The sequence below is a fragment of the Quercus suber genome, unplaced genomic scaffold (genome assembly GCF_002906115.3).
Source record: "Quercus suber isolate HL8 unplaced genomic scaffold, Cork oak 2.0 scaffold_34, whole genome shotgun sequence".
Lineage (NCBI taxonomy): Eukaryota > Viridiplantae > Streptophyta > Magnoliopsida > Fagales > Fagaceae > Quercus > Quercus suber.
The window spans coordinates 785341-807196 of record NW_027069499.1 but is presented as its reverse complement, the minus strand read 5'-3'; the positions used below and the strand labels follow the sequence as shown (position 1 = coordinate 807196).

The following is a 21856-nucleotide window of genomic DNA, read 5'->3' as shown; positions in this document are numbered from 1 at the left end:
AGTTTAAAAATTGTAAATTTAAGTAGTAGTAAACCTCACTATTACTGAGTCAGTTTCATGCCATATTGGGGTAGAACAGTGATCACACGTACCAAACTCTCACTTATTTATATTTATCACAGAAAGTGGAGAAAAAAAAATCAATAGCATATACCCCTTATAAAAGGAATCTCTCAACCCCCAAACCCTACCGACTCATTTCATGATTTCTTCTCTCAATTCTTTTCGCCAACAAAAAAAAACCAAATAAGAAAATAAGAAACCCATTTACCTATTGGCAGCTTCCAGCCCAATGGAGGCGTGCATCATCACAAACACAAACCACGACAAAAACTAGGTCCACCATCATCACCATCACCATCACCACCACAAAAACCCTTTCGTTCCATAATTGCATTTCATTCCATTTCTAAAAGAAAAAGTTCTCATTTTCATTTCAAAAAAAAAAAAATGGCAAATAACAAAAACACAACCAAGAAAGAAGCGCAAGCCCTTCTGTTATCATTTTCATTTCAAAAAAAAAAAAATGGCAAATAACAAAAACACAACCAAGAAAGAAGCGCAAGCCCTTCTGTTAGGGCGGTTCGAGGTCGGAAAACTCCTAGGCCACGGCACCTTCGCGAAAGTCTACCACGCTCGAAACGTGAAAACCAACGAAAGCGTGGCCATCAAAGTAATCGACAAGGAGAAAATCCTCAAAGGGGGTCTCATCGCTCACATCAAGCGCGAGATCTCGATCCTCCGCCGCGTCCGACACCCGAACATCGTGCAACTCTTCGAAGTCATGGCCACGAAATCCAAAATCTACTTCGTCATGGAGTACGTGCGAGGCGGCGAGCTGTTCAACAAGGTTGCCAAAGGTCGGCTCAAAGAGGACATAGCTCGCAAGTACTTCCAACAATTGATCTCGGCCGTCGCCTTTTGCCACTCGCGCGGGGTTTATCACCGCGACCTTAAACCCGAGAATCTCTTGCTCGACGACAATGGAGATCTGAAAGTTTCGGATTTCGGACTCAGTGCCGTGTCCGATCAGATTCGACAGGACGGGCTGTTTCACACGTTTTGTGGCACGCCTGCTTACGTGGCTCCAGAGGTTTTGGGTCGAAAGGGTTACGAGGCCGGTAAGGTTGATATTTGGTCTTGTGGGGTTGTGCTCTTCGTTTTGATGGCCGGGTATTTGCCTTTTCATGACCAGAACATTATGTCTATGTATAAGAAGATTTACAAGGGCGAGTTTCGGTGTCCGAGGTGGTTTTCGCCTGAGTTGATTCGGCTGTTAACTCGGCTTCTTGATACAAACCCTGAGACCCGGTTTACGATACCGGAAATCATGGAGAATCGGTGGTTCAAGAAGGGGTTTAAGCACATCAAGTTTTATATAGAGGATGATAGGGTGTGTAATGTGGAGGACGAGAAGGAAGAGGAGGAGGAAGATGATAATGATTCGGTTTCGTCTCTATCCGAGACGGAATCAGAATCGGGGTTTGAGGCTGCTAGGAGGTCGAGGAGGGTGAGCACGTTGCCGAGGCCCGCGAGCTTGAATGCTTTCGACATAATATCGTTCTCGCGCGGGTTTGATTTATCTGGGTTGTTTGAAGAAGGTGGGGATGAGTCGAGGTTTGTATCCGGTGCGCCTGTATCGAAGATTATATCGAAATTGGAGGAGATAGCGAAGCTGGTCAGCTTTACAGTGAGGAAGAAGGATTGCAGGGTGAGCTTGGAGGGGTCAAGGGAAGGAATTAAGGGGCCATTGACGATTGCGGCTGAGATTTTCGAATTGACGCCGAGTTTGGTGGTGCTTGAAGTGAAGAAGAAAGGAGGGGATAAAGGAGAGTATGATGATTTCTGTAACAACGAATTGAGACCCGGGTTGCAGAATTTGATGCTAGAAGAAGCTGAAGCAGCAGCTGGTGGTGGTGGTGGTGGTGGTGGTTCTTCGTTTTCGCCTTCGGCTTCGTTTGCAGCTTCGGATACTTCTTCATACCCACCTTCATATCCTCCTTCGGATACTGAATAGAGTCGGAGTGAAAGAGAGAGAGAGAGAGAGACAGAGAGAGAGAGAGAGAGATTGAGAAAGGAAGGGAAAAGGGTATGCTTTTCTTTTTTCTCTTTCTGTATCACCTTTTTTCTTTTACTAAAATGTAGTATATGATATATGTTTTCCTTTTCTTTGAATGTTCTGTTGTGTTACTTAGGAACTTTAGATTCATCTAATTTCGTATTTTATTGTTCTATCGAGAAGTCCTAGATAAATTTATAAAGAATGGAGTACAGTTTTTCTACTTTCCATCTTCTTGGGTTGCTGAATGTGTATTACTAGTTAGTACTAATGGTACATTTTGTGGAATTACAAACTGCAACAAGTTTGGGACTGTTATTTAAGTTCATTGTACTATGGTGGCAAGTGGGGAATTAAAATCCTTCAATTTTTAAGTAAATTTGTTACTGAATTTCATATGGGGAATGTGCTATATCTGTTATTTTTGGTGTCTATCCGCAATTTGTTAAAGGTGACAAGGTTAAGAGATTTTGTGGGAGGATGTTAGAAGGTTAATGGCATTTTTCACATTCTGAATGTAGATAATGCACTTGATGGTTAGTTTGAATTTGAGAAAGGGCATTCCTCATCTGAATGGTTGATAAAGTAAAAGGGGGTTACGGAGAAGTGACTGTATTTTGATACAGAATTAGAAGTATGAGATGGAATCCTGGACTTAATGGATTCAAGAACAGCTTTCATGAAAATTGCATTTCTTCGTATGTAGTCTACTGGGATATCACATTTGCTAATGTGAGGAATTATTCCAATGATTAGGAATTTGTAATGAGTTCAAATAGAGAAGAACTAGTGGATAGTTCAATTTGGATTAGTCAAAGGACACCACTATATAGCAGTAGAGTTTGATTTTATGTAAAAGCTATTGGATGAAGTTGTTGATGTTAAGTTGAACAACTGAGGTAGTGAAATGTGCTTGGGAAACTTAGATGATGGAGGGCAGTATATATGCAGGGATCCTGGTCTAGAGCTACTTTTAATGGGAATCATATTTTGTTCATTGTTACTTCTGATATCACTTTATGCTTGCTTTTCTTGACAAGAATAGTTTTGCTTTCCACCTTCTATTGTTGGGTACTCAAATACAACCTAAATGAGTTGTGATGGAAACCCTGATTTCTTTAGATGTGCAAGATGAATTGCAATGCAATCATGCGGGGGCATTGTTTGGTGTAAATGAAAGAGGGAAGTTGATTTATTACCTAATTTTGGTGAAATGTTGGTGCACATGATAGACACCCTGGAGAGTACATAAGGAGATGTGGGCAAATCTAGTAGGATTTATATGGCCAAGTAATCATTGGTCAGAATTATTCATGTCACATCTCCTGTCTGTCTATTAATTCTACATTGCTAATATGCATGCCAAAACTCTATCTAACTGATAAATAGCGCATGCCATCACAAAGTAAGTCTTACCTTGATTGTCTGAATCTGGCTGGTTATCTGGAGATAGATTACTTTTTTTCAATGGAGATGAGTGACATGAAGCCATGGACTACTGCCTGCCCTGGATCTATGCCTAGAGTCACTGAAATGAGAGAGCTTGGCTGTGTTCTTGTTTTGTTTTGTGTTTCTTTTCTTTGAAAGTTGAGGAGCATGGACTATGGTGAATATAGTTTAAATTGGAGAGTTATATCTTTTCAATTTGAGTAATTGGGTGGGATGTTGGATTAAGCAAACAAAGGGCCAGGGAATGTCAAGAGTGCTTGGTATACAAATCTCCTTAGGATTGCTAAAAGGAAATGAATGACATATTGACATGTATATCCTTGAAGCAAGTAAATTTCATTTTTTCTAAAGTAGAAATCCAATCAATTTCATTATGTTTGCTACCTCACACATCTTCAGCATCCATTTGGCATCTACTTAGAGAAAGTTAATAGACACAAATTTTCATAACAGCTGATGTGGCAGATTGTTCGTAGTAGGTAAAAAAATGATGTCAGTGGTGGTCCATATGAGAACCAGTAAAAGTAGCTAGAGTATGCTTGTAAAAAAAAAAAAAAATGAGGTATTAAAAGCTAAACGAAAAAGGTTGTGACAATCAGACACCAGGTTCGGCCATGTATGTGTTAGTGGCATGCTCAGATATCTGTGATATAGATATTGCTGTGATAGTTTGTTCATGATATTGATACTAACTGAACCTGGAGCAGGATTGAGTGGATATTTTTTCAGTAAGGTTGATACATCATGCATGGCACTGTAACTACCATTGTGTAACTTGTGTTATTGAATTTTCAATATTAAATTTTCTTGATGATGCCAAATAAATTTGTACCGGATTGAGCGAACGTTGTCCTTGATTTGATGATGTTGCAGTTTGGCCAAGCAATTAGCCAGTGCTTTCTCATCATTGAATGTAGGGCCCTTTTTGGCACGAGGTTTGCATACAAAACATGAATCAGAAATTCTGGAAAGATTACAATGCACAGAAGAAGTTTGGCGATATTTGAGTTTTTATCTTGCCAAATATGGGACATTGATGGACACATTATAACATGGATGAGCAGTTTGGTCGTGGCTATCTATATGGGGGCAATGCCCCATAGCATGTGCTTACTCAGTTTAGTCGTGGCTATCTATATGGGGGCAATGCCCCATCTCGTGTGCTTACTCGTTATTAAATTTTAAGTTCCATTCAGGTCTCTTCTGGGGACTGGCATGTGGTTCCCTATTTTTAAATTTTTAGTTCCATTCAGGACTGTTCTGCTTTTATTGGAGACAATTTGTCTTTTTTGCAGCTTCTGTTTTGGTATTATCCTCTAATGGGGGCAATGCCCCATTGCATGTGCTTATTCGTTATTAAATTTTAAGTTCCATTCAGGTCTCTTCTGGGGACTGGCATGTGGTTCCCTATTTTTAAATTTTTAGTTCCATTCAGGACTGTTCTGCTTTTATTGGAGACAATTTGTCTTTTTTGCAGCTTTTGTTTTGGTATTATCCTCTAATGACTGAGAATGCCTCATATAACAGAACCTTACTTTTGGTAGTAACTGGGGGAAGCCCTTTTTGTATGTAAGTGGGGGAACCCCTTTTTTGTATTATTAGGTTGTTAATTATGTCAATCTCAAAATGATGCAGGGTGGCAAATGTTTTTTTTTTTTTTAATTTTATTCGGTTAAGTTGTCAAAATTTTACTGATTCTTATTTGGGTTTATTATCGAAATCAATATTTAGTATTTACCAAGAAAAAAAAAAAAAACAATTTGCCCAAATTTTGTGTTTGGAGACTCTCTATTAACATCTGATTATGGAATTGTAAAACTAAAGGCAACTAAGAAGTGGGATACACATAACACATTCACTGCCTATGTTGTGAGCAATTCTTTTGTATTCGAATCTGGGATGCTCCCTGTCTGGTTACTGTATAATGCAGACAGCAATTGAGAGTATAGGGGCAGTCGTAGATGATTTTTTTGATAAGTAGGGCAGTAGTAGATGATTGTTGAAGTTGTTGATTGCCAAATGGGGAATTTCAAATTTAATGAAAAAAAAGCATATTAAAGATTTGGGTGAAGAATACGTGTTAGGAACCTAGAGGTTCCTAATGGGGATGGGTAGGAATTATAAGGGAATTGATGAGAATTATAAGGGAATGGATGGGGATTGTAAGGAAATTGACTTAATTCGAGGTAGTCACCCTCCATAGAGAAAGAGAGAGATTAAGAGAGAGAGAGAGAGATGGGACTGCACTGGGCATGGGAAAGCATTGTGTTCTTCTAGTACTAATTCCTTTAAATCAAGAAACTCTTCAAGATCAGCCACATCTTCACTATCATTTGCACCTTCACTGTCAAGGACAGTTTTTGTTGATTCAACAACCTAAAACTTTTCACTAGTTCCTTCAAGAAGTTGAAACTCTTCTTTGGACATGTTTTCAAGATCCTCTTGCACTCTTGAAAGTTCTTCCTTCATGGTCATGTTAGATTCAGCCAAGGACTTCATCCTCTTTGAAATATCCTTGGATTCTTCTATGGCGTTGTTCAACAATTCTTATATTTTTTTCAAAAGTTTTCTTTCATCACAATTGCTAATCTCAAGATCAACGGCTCTGATACCATTTGTTAGGAACCCGGTGGTTCCTAATGGGGATGAGTATGAATTATAAGAGAATTGATTGGAATTATAGGGGAATGGATGGGGATTGTAGGGAAATTGACTTAATTCGAGGTAGTCACCCTCCATAGAGAAAGAGAGAGATTAAGAGAGAGAGAGAGAGATGCACAATTGCTCATCTCAAGATCAACGGCTCTGATACCATTTCAAAGAAGATGAAGGCCTTGGCTGAATCTAATATGGCCATGAAGGAAGAACTTTCAAGAGTGCAAGAGGATCTTGAAAACATGTTCGATGAAGAGTTACAATCTCTTGATTCAATGAAAGTCGAAGAACAAATCAAGTTCCAAGAATCTACTACTGTTGTTACAAGCCGAGATGTTGATTTTTGTGTCAAAGTGGATGATGATGTACATGTACATGCTGCCCTTGAAGTTCAGTCAAAAGAACCAACAAAGAAGGTGATGATGATCTTCTAAGAACCCATTCTTGATGCACCAATGGAGGCTTCCATTCAAGAGTCTATGATTCAAGAAGTGGCAATCCAAGTGTCGATGATCCAAGAATCCAAGAATACTTTGCAACCAACCATACTTGGTCTTGGACAACCTCTCTGTGCATAGCCTGGATATAGTGTATCCTAAGGTCTCTAAATTCTATAATGAGCTTCACACTAGCTTAGCTTCATGTGGAGTAAATGGATTTAAGGTTGATCTTGAACTTGGCTACGGTGACAAAGTCTCTCTTTTCCCTGGCTGTCATCAAGATGGAGTCACATTCCCTTCTATGTTTGAGAATTCCGCACTCACATGGCGATTTCTTGGTGGCAAGCCCAAGTTGATGTTCCTAGAAGGCCTCTTGGCTACACTTATGGAGGCCAACATGTATTCTGAAGCCTTCACACCAACAAATGGTGGTGACAACTGCGGGATAAATGATGGGTTCCACAGCCCAGCTGATCACAATTTTTATAAAGAAATTATGTTTAAAGTCAAGAGCATTGCGTACTTATTGTTTAGATGATGAAGAGTGGAATGTTAGGCTATTAGCAACAACACTGTCAGATTTTCATTTCCAAGAAAGAATCACTTCTTGCAAGAAACGATATGTGACGTCTTTTCCCAGTGAACTTCGTGAACTATACCAATGTGTCCTTGGAAGCAAATTACTTCTCGCAAGCATTATGTGATTATCTTTTCATACTACATGTCAAGAAATGGTCCTAGACAACAACTTTACAATGAGACCAAGGTAGCAGGGGAAGGTTCTTCTCAAAGAAAGGACAAAAATTACATCATTCGGTCATGGCCATGTGTTAGTAACTACCCCAAGTTCATTTTTCAGCAGCATGTTATTCCAAGATCGTTGTCATTGCTGGGCTTAATCCATCTTGAGGATTTACTGGTGTGGCCAACGTGTCTCAATGGTGATAAAATCAATGTGACTATTTCAGTTTATTAATGGGCTGTGATTAATTGCTTGGAAATATTTGATGTTTTCGACGGTCAAGATGCCTTGGTGTATTGGATTAAAGAAAAAAAAAATCAATCAACCACCTACCACACCACAGCCCACACCAGGAAAAAAAAAAAAAACAAAAAGTGCTGATCGGCGTGGACGGCGACGGCCTGGGACGGCAACGGCGTGGACGGCGACGACCTGGGACGGGATGGCGTGGGACGGCGTGGGCTGAGGCGGGGGCTGGGAGGGCGACGGCGTGGGACGGCATGGGCTGGGACGGTGTGGGCTGGGATGGCGACGGCGACGGTGTGGACTGGGAGATGAGAGCTTGAAGAGAGAGATGAGAGAGATGAGAGCTGATGAGAGAGACGGTGAGATTATTTTAATAGAGGATTGAATAAAAAATTAATTTTTTTTTTTAGATGTGTGCTACAGTGCACATCTATTTATAGATGTGCACTGTAGCAATTCATCTATAATATTTACCTATGGCACCACTGCTGTATGCATTTTTTTGTGTTTTTGGAGCTAAAATTTAGCATTATAGTATTATAGCTACACTGCTGTGGATGCTCTTACAAGGCATGACTTCATAATTTAATGTCCAAATCCATAAACTAAAAGCCTTCCCGCCGTCTTAATCTGTTTTAAAACTAGCTATATAGTCTAAGATTAACCTACTAGTAGGATAGTACACATCGTGGAATTCAATTTCCAATCATCTTTCACATTCCAAATCAAATCCTACAAGCCAAATATGGTGGAGGTAAAACTCGTGAAATTTCCCATTTCCGTGGCAACTATATTCAAATCCCACAAGCCCAATGTAGACAGAATCCAAAGTCAGCTGAGAAAAAAAATAAGCAAAAAATTTCAACAAAAAGAGCAGGTGGAGATCCGTGGCATGGCAAGTAGGCAACATATATGGTACTATGGTAGTCGGTGTAGAAACTTAAAAAAGTCGGTAATTTTGACTTCATGAACTGTCCAAATTTGCTTTACAGTATACACACATCTTTTTCTATGGATACCTTTTCGCCAGCTCTGCCTCTACAACAATCAATTTGGTCACGTCAATGTAGATGATACATTTATTTAATTTTTTTTTGTTTTGTTTTAATGCGTGTATTCTTGTTTAGGTGGACCACCAATACATAATTTTCAACTGAGAGGGCTTCCGCTTTCATTTCATTAGCTCAGCATTCATCAAATCGTGGGAAGAGAATGAATTACTGTTATCTATACATCATTTTCCTTTTAAAAGTCTACTTTTCTATATTCGAATAAACAGGAAAGAAATGAAGAAAAGTCTAACGATAAGAAAGAAGTGAAAGTGGTTATCTTATCATTTATCGCAAACGTGAAAATCATTGAAAGTTTTGACACGTGAAGATATGTTGTATGGACATTTTTTGTTTTAGGCTATTAAGGTGATTTTTGTGGGTCTTCCTAGCATTAACTTTCCCTTTCCTGATGTTGATTAGTAGAGGTGGATTACTACATTAGATTTGGAAATCATTAGATCAATTCAATTGACAGATTCATTTGAGTTGGCCATCCTAGAGTTCTAGCATGTTATAGTAACAGCATTCACACCTCAAAATGTCATCTTATTCTACTTTACTATTCCAAAAAACTACTTTATTAATTATATAATACTATTTTACAATAGTCTAGCATCTTAACTTTTATTTTACAATACAACATATTAAAATAATATTTTTACACAATAAAATAATATCTTCTAAAATCACCATCATCTACACTACAAAACATTAGCTATAGTGCATTTAATAAAAAGTAGGAGAGAGAGAATTAAATAATAATATAAGATTTTACCATTCATGTAGAATTGTACTGTAGCAATATTGCAATTTTTTTTTTTTTTTTTGCAGCTTTTACAATTTCTGATAGAGTGGAGATTTTGGACTTAAATGCTAAAAAATGTTTACATTTAGTATTTGGAGGGTGGATGCTCTAATAAGTCATTTGCTTATTTTGTCAGTCTAGCTAGAGTTTTATGTTTGTCATGTGATGGCATACTCTCTCTCTCTCTCTCTCTCTCTCGTTTTGTAAAAGTAAATCATTTCAGTAGAAGAGAATAAAATCGAAGGCTAAGAGAGCGGCCTAAATAGGTCCGTAGACATTATATAAGTTAGCCTACTTCGGGGGTAGTACTTCTTTGTTCTTTCCCCAGACTTTTTATCAAACACAGAGATTTGAATGGAAAAAATGACTAAAAGATTCTTTTTAACAACTAAATCTAGGCATTAATAATTGATGAGTTATTCTGTGGACGCAATGAAATCTCACAAAAAGTTATATTGTCAACTCACTATGTATCAAAAAAATTATATATATACACACACATATACACATGAACCGGCTACAACTCAAAATAAAAGTATCATGAAAATATTGTGAAATTTTATTATGCTCTTTGATTTTCTCTTAATAATTTAGAGAGAAAAAATGACAACCTTTGTATATAAAATGCCAATTTTGTTTTGATAGAGGAAAATAAAACTTTATTTTAGAGGATAGCAATGTGACAGGGCAGGGTGAAACTTGCATATTAAGGTATAGATGAAATGAGAGAGCAGGATAATCATGAGAGCGAAAAAAAAAAGGAGAGAAATTAAGGCTCCGCTTGGGAGGAGGGAATTGAATGGAAATGAATAAAAAGAATAATTTTAGAATATTTTTCCATTATCTTGTTTGGGAGTTTTAATGGAGGAAATGGAAAGTCCATTCCCTCGTTTGAGAGTTTAAGTGGGAGGGAATAAAATAGATAGGAGGGAACACTCATTCCTCTTTATTCCTTTAAAACTCGAAATTGGGAGGAATGGGAGAAAATGAAATTAGATTTAATGATTTTTTTACTAAAACTCCCAAAATACCCTTATATATTTAACCATATATTTTAAAATAGGATTCTAATAGTAATATTGTCATAAAATAATTTCATTTCATTCCCTCCATGTTGCTCCCATTCATTTTCATTCCTTTATTTTAAAACATCCAATCAAGGTTACTTAATTCCATTCAATTTCATTATTTTCCATTCATTTCCCTTATTTAAATACATTCCATTCCATTCCATTTTCTTATGATTATCTCATTTCATTTCATTCCATTACCTTAGGAACTCCCAAGCGGAGCCTAAGTGTGTTTGGGATGATAATAGAGTATATAAAAAAATAAATTGTAAATAACATATGTATAACAAAGAATAAATTTATGTATAAATAATTTAAATATATAACAAAGAAAAAACATTCAAGAAAGGGGCAAGGCAAGATGGGGCGAGGTAGGCCAAACCCTTCACTGTTCGTCACTTCTTTGGGTCAGGAAAATCCATGCAAGGCAGAGCAGGGTAAAGAGTATCAAGTAGGATGAGGAGTTTTTGCTATCTTTTTATTTTTCAAAGAACACTCCACATTTTTAACTTTAAAAGAACGACTTGCCATTTTTGGAAATGAAAATTGTTCCATTTTTTGGTGAATCAAGATGGTGGCGAGGATTCAGGCATTACCGCAATTTAGAGGTGGAGTTTGGTTAAATTTGAATTTTGACCGCCGTAAAAATAAAAGACGCCTCGTATAATTTATAATAAGTCTATGTCCATAATAAATTTAGTAATTTGCTTTTTCTAAAGGTGATACGTTATAATGAGTACTTTTCTAAAAAAAAGAAGAAGATATAATTAGTACTGACTCCTTCCAATTTTGTTGGGTTATTTAGTAAACTCAACCTTTTAAATTAACATCATTTAATGCATTGATTTTTAAATAAAAAGATACAACTTTTCAAAATTACACTTCTAATTTAAACTTTATTGAAAGAGGAGTATTGACTTTTTAATTAAAGTAAAGGGTCAGTAAGGATATCAGCTTACATACTTTTCAAGTAAGGCTATATATTAGGACATCCCAAAATAGAGAAGATGACTTAGCAATTTGGGATGGATGAAGTATATGTTAAAGGGTTTGTTTTAGGGGTGTGCATGGGTCGGGTTGAGGGAATTTTTTGACCCGACCCACCATGGTGGGTCAAAAAAAATTCGACCCAACCCAACCCATCACATAAATCCAACCCAACCCAACCCAATCCAACCCACATGAGTCGGGTTGGGTTGGGTTGAACCCATGGGTTTGAATTTTTTTTTTATTATTATTAAATTGAGTAGAAAAAAAATATATTAATATTAATATATTAAAAAAACCCAAAGATTAGTATCGATGTAATTCTTTAAGGGCAAACAACACCAATAACTAAACAACAATAATAATTTACTAGAGTTTGTGTGAACTAATTGCTTTTATATAGGATAGGAAGAGCTGGTATTTTAAAAAATTTATTAATTATATAATACATATATATATATATATAATTAGTATTAGTAGGAGGAACTGAAGAAGTATTGCTCTACAGCTGGTTTTTTTTTTTTTTTTTTTAAATTATATATATATATATATATATATATATATATATATATAAGTGCCCTGGTTTAAAAAAAAATATTAAATATATAATATATTTTAAATATATATAATATGGGTGGGTCGGTGGGTCGGGTCGGGTTTGGCGGGTTTGTAATTTTATGACCCAAACCCAATCCGACCTGCTATAAAAAAAAAAAAAAAATTTGTAACCCAACCCAACCCACCAAGGCCTAAAAACCGACCCAACCCGGTGGGTCGGGTTGGATCGGGTCGGGTTTGGCTGGTCGGTGGGTTTTCTGCACACCCCTAGTTTGTTTAACGGGTTCTCTTAAGGCATTTGTTAATAAATTATTTTAAGAAAGTTTTGATACAATTTTTTCATGAAAAATAGAAAAATTTATTTAAAAAATCAGTTGCTTTTTTCTTTTCCTATAAATATTTTTTACAACAATGCATTTAAGACACCTGTTAACATTTTCCTATAATAAAAGAGATATCAGTAATGGTTTTATGTGAAAGTGAAGTTGCACTAAACACACACTGTCACCTCAAGTGTCATCTAGGAAGTACATATACTTCATTTAAGGTGCTATACCCTTGTTGTACCCACCATGTTATGTTATAATTTTTCATAAATTGCTTGTGTTTTCGTGTTGTACTAGTATTTGTATTCGTATCCGTATATGTGATTCTTAGAATATCATAAAAAAAATTGTGAAATTTTCTGTGCTTGTAGTAGTATTGTCTACTTCAAGTGTTATGGCAGCGTTTAAGTAAAACTTTATATTTATCATTAAATATTATAATTTAATTTTATATATAATAAAATTTAATTTATTTAAAATCCAAAACTATTGCTGATGAGATGTCAAGTAAAATGCATAATTTTCAATTTCTACAAAGAGGGCTTTGGCTTTCTTTTCATTAGCTCAACATTTAGCAAATCGTTGGAACAGAACGACTTTTACTGTTATCCAAAACATCATTTTCCTTTTAAAGTCTACTTTTCTATGCGAATGATCCGGGAAGAAATGAAGAAAAGTATATCCACAATAAGAAAAGAAAGAAGTGAAAGCAGTTGTCACGAAATTTAAAATCATTGAAATTTTTGGATGGTTGTGAAGATATGTTGCATGGACATTTTTTGTTATTAAACCTAGAAGGAAATTTATGGGCCGTCCTGGGCTTCATGGATCACGTTAAATTTGGTATTCATTAGATCAATTCATTTGAGTTGGGCATCCTAAAGTTTTAACATGTGAGCAAATTTTTATTTTTGAGAAAGAACAGGTGAGTAAGTCATCTGCTTATTTTGAGTGGCTCTCCCTCTCTCTCTCATATATTTTTTTTAGAGAAGCGCTACGTCTACAAAATTTTTACAATATTTTTATAACAAATCATAGGTAAAAAGTTGTTATTGGTTCTAATTTGAAATCACAACTTAAATTACTTTTTTATCTTCCCATAACAATAAATAACAACTTGCTAATTAAGATTAACATGAACAAAAGTGTTTTTCTTCTCACGTAAGGTGAGTTTTCTTCTCTTCATGGGAGTCTCATTCTCAATCATTTAGTGAGACGTTGTATTGTGATTTCCTCTTTCTTTACCAGTTTTAGTTGTATTATACTTCTATTAGTCTTTACGTGCTTCAATTATGGACTTAGATTTTGTTCAACAACTACAAAACATTAAGTTGACGGAGGATGAAGGGGTGGTTATTAGGGTTGGAACAGTTCATAGGGATAGAATGTTGGAAGAATGCTCTTTAAGTCTGTTGGGAAAATTTCTCACAAACAAGTCCTATAATCAACGTGCTGCTAAGGCTCTATTGTGCTCTGTGTGGAAGATGGGCTCTAATGTTCGTATTGTCGAAGTTGGTGATGGTGTATTTCAATTTAAATTTTCCATGGAGAGCCAGATGAAGTGGGTCCTTGCAAATGGTCCATGGAGTTTTGAGGATCATCCATTGGTTTTGTGTAGATGGGAGCGGGGTATGATGGCTTCTTCTGTTTGTTTCACTTCAATACCAATGTGGGTCCAAGTTTGGGGCCTTCCTTTTGATCTTTTATCTGAGGAAGTTGGCAGAGATATTGGGAGTGGACTAGGTAAGGTTGTGGAGGTTGATTTGAAAGCCTTTTCTTTAGATTAAGCCCGCTTTCTACTTGTAAGGGTTGGATTGCCATTGGAGAAACCGCTACGTAGGGGTGGTGTTGTTGCAAGTCCTGAAGGAGATAAAGTCTGTATTGGCTTTAAATATGAACGCATAGTGGGGCTCTATTTCAAGTGTGGTCAAATTGGTCATGAAGCATGTGTTTGTTCTTTTCACGTTGAACAGCACTATGAACTCCCTTATGGCGAATGGTTGAAGGCTGATTTTGTAAAGGTAATGTTTCTGCAAACTCTGATCATAATTTTGTGAGAAGGGAGGTTGATTCACACTAAGGTGGTTTACTGATGCCCACTGTTACAGAGACTGCAAACTTGGGAGTGGATAATGGCGGAATAGTTTTAGGGCAGATGCACCGTGAAGTAGTTAATGGAGGTTCAGTTGATGGGCTTTCTAAGGGTGGTGCGGTGGTTGAGATGGTTGCAAAGGATGGAAAAGGTACCATTTTGGCTGGGAAACTTCAATCGGATTTTGTGGCGACAATTGCTGATCTGGATCAAGCTATCCAATCTGAACCGGTTATTTTGAATCCAAACTCAATCCGTGTGGAGTAGTTGATGGATGATAGCGCTTTTCTCTCGGGGTTGGTTGATGTACAAGTTATGGATGAAGACTTAACTACATACAAACGTGTTTCATTTGAAAAGCATGTTGTGGGGATTGAGGTCTCGTGTCTATTGGTTGATAGCAAAGGAGATAGGGCTGAATGCAGTGACCCGGTTAAAAGCAGGCCCAAGAGGGGTGAAACTAAAATGAAAAAAGGTTTGACCTCTTTACAAGGCCCACCCATTCTCAATTCAGGTTGTGCTACAATTATAAAGCCCACTTTAAAGGCTACTGTTTCTTGTGTTGCTGAAGAGAAACACAAAGGAAATATCCATCAGTTGGATGGGCTCAAGAAAGGTTGTGTTGTTGAAGAGAAAGGCAAAAGCAATTGTTTTGTATTGGATGGGCTCAAGAAAGGTACATGGAAGAGGGCTTATAATAAGTCACAGCCTGGTATGTTGTTGCCTCTTAAAAGTGCACTAGGTCCAAAGAGGAGGAGTATGGAGCTTTTTAGTGTGGCAGAGAAGATAGAATGTGCTAAAAAGAAAAGTAAGGTCAGTAACAATGAAAGTTTACAGTTTCTTTCTGGGGAGGAACAAATTATATTGGCGGAGGTTGCCATGTAACCCTGCCAGGCATTATGAATCTATTAAGTTGGAACTGCCAAGGGCTTGGGAACCGTCGGACAGTTCGTGCCTTAGTCAAGGTAATCAATAAACAAGATCCCAATATTGTATTTTTAATGGAAACAAAATCTGGTTTGGATTGGATGTTAAAGGTCCGTGATTGGTGTAAATATAAAAATGGTCTTATTGTTCCTAGTAGGGGTAGTAGTGGTGGTTTAGCTTTATTTTGGAAAAAAGAGATTAAGCTTGATATTCAAACTTATTCTTATTCACATATTGATGCTTGGATTGATGGGGAGGATGGTATTGGTTGGTGGCATCTTACAGGTTTTTATGGTGAACCTGATACTTCTAGGAGATGGGAGTCATGGAAAAAACTCAAGCATTTACATGGAACATCCTCTTTACTGTGGTTAGTAATTGGGGATTTTAATGAAATTACTAGCATGGTTGAAAAGGAGGGGGGAAGTACTAGAACAAGGTAGCAAATGAAATATTTTGTTGATACTATTAATTGTTGTAGTCTTAAGGAAGTGCCGTTTACGGGGCCTTTGTTTACTTGGTTGTATTTAAAAGAGGATGAGACTCAAATTAGAGAGAGGTTGGATAGAGCTTTGGCTACGGTGGAGTGGTTTCATTTATTTCCTATGGCTAAGCTTACCAATCTTTCATCATCGGCTTCAGATCACTCCCCTCTTGTTCTTCACTTGGTTGCAAAGCCAAGAAAAAAGAGGGTGGGTCGGGTTTTTCGTTTTGAATCAATGTGGTTAAAAGATCCAAGATGTGGGGCTATTGTGGGGGAAGCTTGGGATGATGGCTTGTTTGGAGGGTCGGGTGATGTGCTTAATAATGCTTGGAGAGTTGTCGTGCTAGATTTGAGATGTGGAATGGAGTAGAATTTGGTAGTGTAGGGAAAACAGTGGCTGAATTACAGAAAAAGCTAGAATGGTTAGAGCTGCAAGCTTCAACTCCAGATATAATTAAATCTTTAAGGAACACTAGAATTGAGTTGAATTGTCGGTTGGATAAGGAGGATGATATGTGGAGGGAAAGATCAAGAATTAGTTGGATGCAATTTGGTGATAGAAATACCAGATTTTTTCATGAGAAAGCTTCTGCAAGATATAAAAAAAATCTCATATAGGTTTTAATGGATGAGAATAGTAGTTGGTTGGAGGGTGATGAGCATGTGGAGAGGATGATGTTGCAATACTATGAGAGGCTTTTTACTAGTAGTTATCCTTCGGAGTTTGAAGAAATTCTAGATGCAGTTCAACATAAAGTCACCCCAAGAATGAATCAAGCTCTTGTAAGGGAGTTTTCAGAAGTTGAAGTGAAAAATGCCCTTAAGCAAATGTATCCTCTGAAGTCCCCTGGATTGGATGGCATGCCTCCATTGTTTTATCAGCACTTTTGGCCCAAGATTGGTGGTGTGGTTACTTCTTTAGTTTTGGCTTTTCTCAATTCAGGTATCATTCCATCAAATTTCAATCATACTCATATTTTCCTTGTTCCTAAATGTAAAGAGCCAAAAACTGTGACAGATTTTAGACCCATTAGTCTTTGTAATGTGGTTTATAAAATTGCATCAAAAGCCATTGCTAATAGGTTGAAAAAAGTTCTTTCTTCTATTATTAGTGACTCCTAAAGTGCATTTGTGCATGGTAGGTTAATCACTAATAATGTTCTTGTAGCATATGAGATGATGCATCGTATTAGTCAAAGAAGAGTGGAAGAGTGGGTGATTTGGCTCTAAAGCTTGATATGAGTAAGGCATATGATAGGGTATAGTGGATATGGTTGGAAAAAATCATGCATAAATTAGGTTTTGATGATAAATGGTGTGCTTTGGTTATGAAGTGTGTTACTACTGTTACTTATTTTGTGAAGATTAATGGAAAGCCTAAAGGGCATATTATTCCAAGTAGAGGAATTAGGCAGGGTGATCCATTATCTCCTTATTTATTCTTGTTATGTGCGGAAGGTCTTTCTGCTCTTATTAAGAAAGAGGTGAAGAATGGAAGGTTAGGTGGAGTTGCAGTATGTCGTAGGGGCCCCAAAATATCACATCTGTTCTTTGCAGATGATAGTTTGATATTTTGTAGAGCTTCCATGGAGGAATGTGAAGCCCTTTAGACGGTGTTGTGGGTGTATGAGGGTGCTTCGGGATAGCAGTTAAATTGTACTAAAACTTCTCTGTTTTTTTAGTGCCAATACTTCTATTGATATTCAAGAAGCCATTAAAGAGAGGTTTGGGGCCCAGGTAATTAAGCACCATGAAAAATACCTTGGTTTGCCATCATTGGTGGGTAGGAATAAGAAGAACACTTTTAACTCTATTAAGGACAAATTAAGAAAAAAGCTTGTTGGTTGGAAAGAGAAGTTATTGTCTAAGGTAGGGAAAGAAGTTTTGATAAAAGCTGTAGTTTAAGCAATTCCGACATATACTATGAGTGTGTTCAAATTGCCCGACTCTCTTTGTGAGGATTTGACTAATATGATTCGGAATTTCTGGTGGGGGCAAAGAAATGAAGAGAGGAGAATAGCTTGGATGAGTTGGGAGAAATTATGTACTCCAAAGAGCTGTGGTGGAATGGGCTTTAAAAAACTTAAGGAGTTCAATATGGCCTTATTGGCAAAACAAGGATGGAGACTTCAAAAAGGTCATAACTCACTGGTGTACAAGGTTTTGAAGGCTAAATATTTTCCCACATCTGATTTCTCAACAAGAAAAAAGAGGGTGGGTCGGGTTTTTCGTTTTGAATCAATGTGGTTAAAAGATCCAAGATGTGGGGCTATTGTGGGGGAAGCTTGGGATGATGGCTTGTTTGGAGGGTCGGGTGATGTGCTTAATAATGCTTGGAGAGTTGTCGTGCTAGATTTGAGATGTGGAATGGAGTAGAATTTGGTAGTGTAGGGAAAACAGTGGCTGAATTACAGAAAAAGCTAGAATGGTTAGAGCTGCAAGCTTCAACTCCAGATATAATTAAATCTTTAAGGAACACTAGAATTGAGTTGAATTGTTGGTTGGATAAGGAGGATGATATGTGGAGGGAAAGATCAAGAATTAGTTGGATGCAATTTGGTGATAGAAATACCAGATTTTTTCATGAGAAAGCTTCTGCAAGATATAAAAAAAATCTCATATAGGTTTTAATGGATGAGAATAGTAGTTGGTTGGAGGGTGATGAGCATGTGGAGAGGATGATGTTGCAATACTATGAGAGGCTTTTTACTAGTAGTTATCCTTCGGAGTTTGAAGAAATTCTAGATGCAGTTCAACATAAAGTCACCCAAAGAATGAATCAAGCTCTTGTAAGGGAGTTTTCAGAAGTTGAAGTGAAAAATGCCCTTAAGCAAATGTATCCTCTGAAGTCCCCTGGATTGGATGGCATGCCTCCATTGTTTTATCAGCACTTTTTGCCCAAGATTGGTGGTGTGGTTACTTCTTTAGTTTTGGCTTTTCTCAATTCAGGTATCATTCCACCAAATTTCAATCATACTCATATTTTCCTTGTTCCTAAATGTAAAGAGCCAAAAACTGTGACAGATTTTAGACCCATTAGTCTTTGTAATGTGGTTTATAAAATTGCATCAAAAGCCATTGCTAATAGGTTGAAAAAAGTTCTTTCTTCTATTATTAGTGACTCCTAAAGTGCATTTGTGCATGGTAGGTTAATCACTAATAATGTTCTTGTAGCATATGAGATGATGCATCGTATTAGTCAAAAGAAGAGTGGAAGAGTGGGTGATTTGGCTCTAAAGCTTGATATGAGTAAGGCATATGATAGGGTATAGTGGATATGGTTGGAAAAAATCATGCATAAATTGGGTTTTGATGATAAATGGTGTGCTTTGGTTATGAAGTGTGTCACTACTGTTACTTATTTTGTGAAGATTAATGGAAAGCCTAAAGGGCATATTATTCCAAGTAGGGGAATTAGGCAGGGTGATCCATTATCTCCTTATTTATTCTTGTTATGTGCGGAAGGTCTTTCTGCTCTTATTAAGAAAGAGGTGAAGAATGGAAGGTTAGGTGGAGTTGCAGTATGTCGTAGGGGTCCCAAAATATCACATCTATTCTTTGCAGATGATAGTTTGATATTTTGTAGAGCTTCCATGGAGGAATGTGAAGCCCTTTAGACGGTGTTGTGGGTGTATGAGGGTGCTTCGGGACAGCAGTTAAATTGTACTAAAACTTCTCTGTTTTTTTAGTGCCAATACTTCTATTGATATTCAAGAAGCCATTAAAGAGAGGTTTGGGGCCCAGGTAATTAAGCACCATGAAAAATATCTTGGTTTGCCATCATTGGTGGGTAGGAATAAGAAGAACACTTTTAACTCTATTAAGGACAAATTAAGAAAAAAACTTGTTGGTTGGAAAGAGAAGTTATTGTCTAAGGCAGGGAAAGAAGTTTTGATAAAAGCTGTAGCTTAAGCAATTCCGACATATACTATGAGTGTGTTCAAATTGCCCGACTCTCTTTGTGAGGATTTGACTAATATGATTCGGAATTTCTGGTGGGGGCAAAGAAATGAAGAGAGGAGAATAGCTTGGATGAGTTGGGAGAAATTATGTACTCGAAAGAGTTGTGGTGGAATGGGCTTTAAAAAACTTAAGGAGTTCAATATGGCCTTATTGGCAAAACAAGGATGGAGACTTCAAAAAGGTCATAACTCACTGGTGTACAAGGTTTTGAAGGCTAAATATTTTCCCACATCTGATTTCTCACAGGCGGTTTTGGGTAATAATCTTTCTTTTACTTGACGAAGTATTATGTCTGCTCAACCTCTTGTTAATTATGGGTTACGGTGGATACTTGGTAATGGTGAGAAAATCCAGATTTGGGGTGATAAATGGCTGCCTAAGCCTTCAACTTTTATGGTCTCATCTCCTAGGTTGTTCATGCTACCAGATATGATGGTTGGTGAGTTGATAGATAAGGAAGAAGCTTTGCAGAAGATCGGAGTTGTTGATGCCCTGTTCTTGCCACATGAAGCAGAGGCCATAAAAGCCATCCTTATAAGTTCTAATCTGCCTGAGCACAAACTGATTTGGGCTTGGAGTTCTAATGGAGCTTTTTCTGTCAAAAACGCCTACTGGGTTGTGTCACAAATGTCTCTAAATGATTCCATGGGTTCATCCTCTGATGGTAGCCAAGAATGGAGCTTTTGGAAACAAATATGGAAGTTCAATGTGCCTCATAAAATAAGGCACTTCACTTGGAGAGCTTGTCGAGACATCCTACCTTTCAAAACTAACTTGGTTAAAAGAAATGTTTTGCAGGTTGATACATGTGAGGGATGCAACGTTGGAGTTGAAGATTCAATTCATTTCTTCTGGAATTGTAGCTGTGCAAAAGAAGTCTGGTCTGCATTGAAGCTGGTTTTTCCTGTCATGATGGACCAACTGTGTTCTTTCAAGGACTTACTCTGGTGCTTAATGATGGACGCAAAAATCTCGCAGGAAAATATTGAGCTTTTGGTGACCTGTGCGTGGGTGATGTAGGGTAACAGGAACTTTGTTCGTAATGGTGGAATGCGTAAAGAAGGAAGTAAGCTCCTATAATGGGCGATGCATTACCTGGATGAATATGAGACTGCTGTGGATTCACTACCAGCTGCTACGGAACCTGTTCAACACGTTACGAGATGGAATCCACCACACGCATCGTGTTTCAAGTTCAACGTAGATGGAGCAATATTTCCAGAGTTGCATTCTGCGGGTGTTGGTGTTATAGTATGTGACTCGAGTGGCCAATTTGTGGCAGCAACGTGTAAGCTTATTCACGCACCACTGGGACCACTTGAAGTGGAAGCAAAGGCTGTTGAAGTTGGTTTACAATTCGCAAAGCTGCTTGGTGTTTCAGATTTTATTGTTGAAGGTGATTCCCTCATTGTCTCAAGGGCATTGAGTCACTCTTTCTCTGCTCCAACATCGATTGATGCAGTGATAATGAGTATTAGATCGGCTGCCTTGGAGTTCCATAATGTGGATTTCTCTCATGTAAAGCGTAATGCAAATTCCCCAGCTCATTTGTTAGCAAAGTATGCCAAGGGTATAGTTAACCAATGTAATGGATGGAGAATTGTCCTACTTTCTTAGAATTAGCAATTCTGCATGATGTAAACTCTGTTGTTATTTGATTAATATTAAAAGTGTGTTTCCTATCAAAAAAAAAAAAAAAAAAACTTGCTAATTAAGATTAAATCTCATAAAAAAAGATTAAATCATAGGTGAAAAGTTGTTATTAGTTCTAATTTGAAATCACAACTTAAATTACTTTTTTACCTATCCATAACAACAAATAATAACTTGTCAATTAAGATTTGTTGTAAAAATATTGTTGACATAATATTTCTCTCTTCTTCTTTTTTAAAGGAAAAAGTAAATCATTTTAGTGGAAGAGAATAAAAATCAAAAGCTAGTAAACTAATAATGAGGAGTGAATGGTGGGTTAATTTTTCGATCATTTTTAGGTTTTGAGGG

General features: G+C 37.2%; 3 protein-coding genes across 3 annotated transcripts; all 3 read left to right on the top strand.

The window, feature by feature from the left end:
- Nucleotides 1-503: 503 nt before the first annotated feature.
- Nucleotides 504-4984, top strand: LOC112010028 (CBL-interacting serine/threonine-protein kinase 12). The gene is made up of 2 exons (XM_024042381.2): nucleotides 504-2089; nucleotides 4382-4984. Exon 1 carries the CDS (start codon nucleotides 527-529, stop codon nucleotides 2015-2017), a length of 1491 nt encoding a protein of 496 aa, XP_023898149.2. The 5' UTR covers nucleotides 504-526; the 3' UTR covers nucleotides 2018-2089; nucleotides 4382-4984.
- Nucleotides 4985-18522: 13538 nt separating this feature from the next.
- On the top strand, nucleotides 18523-19804 carry LOC112010024 (uncharacterized). The gene is made up of 4 exons (XM_024042379.1): nucleotides 18523-18841; nucleotides 19067-19158; nucleotides 19264-19397; nucleotides 19582-19804. The coding sequence occupies exons 1-4, from the start codon at nucleotides 18523-18525 to the stop codon at nucleotides 19802-19804; spliced, it is 768 nt and encodes a 255-aa protein (XP_023898147.1).
- A 1137-nt stretch (nucleotides 19805-20941) lies between these two features.
- On the top strand, nucleotides 20942-21472 carry LOC112010023 (uncharacterized). Its single transcript, XM_024042378.1, has one exon. It carries the CDS (start codon nucleotides 20942-20944, stop codon nucleotides 21470-21472), a length of 531 nt encoding a protein of 176 aa, XP_023898146.1.
- The last annotated feature ends 384 nt before the right edge of the window (nucleotides 21473-21856 follow it).

Bases quoted from the DNA above. Each gene is read 5' to 3' on its own strand.
- LOC112010028 (XM_024042381.2), top strand. From the start codon at position 527: ATGGCAAATAACAAAAACACAACCAAGAAAGAAGCGCAAGCCCTTCTG.
- LOC112010024 (XM_024042379.1), top strand. From the start codon at position 18,523: ATGGATGAGAATAGTAGTTGGTTGGAGGGTGATGAGCATGTGGAGAGG. The intron at 19,159-19,263 runs GTATAGTGGATA...TATTTTGTGAAG, and splicing joins TGAGTAAGGCATATGATAGG to ATTAATGGAAAGCCTAAAGG. The intron at 19,398-19,581 runs GTTAGGTGGAGT...CTGTTTTTTTAG, and splicing joins AAAGAGGTGAAGAATGGAAG to TGCCAATACTTCTATTGATA.
- LOC112010023 (XM_024042378.1), top strand. From the start codon at position 20,942: ATGCATTACCTGGATGAATATGAGACTGCTGTGGATTCACTACCAGCT.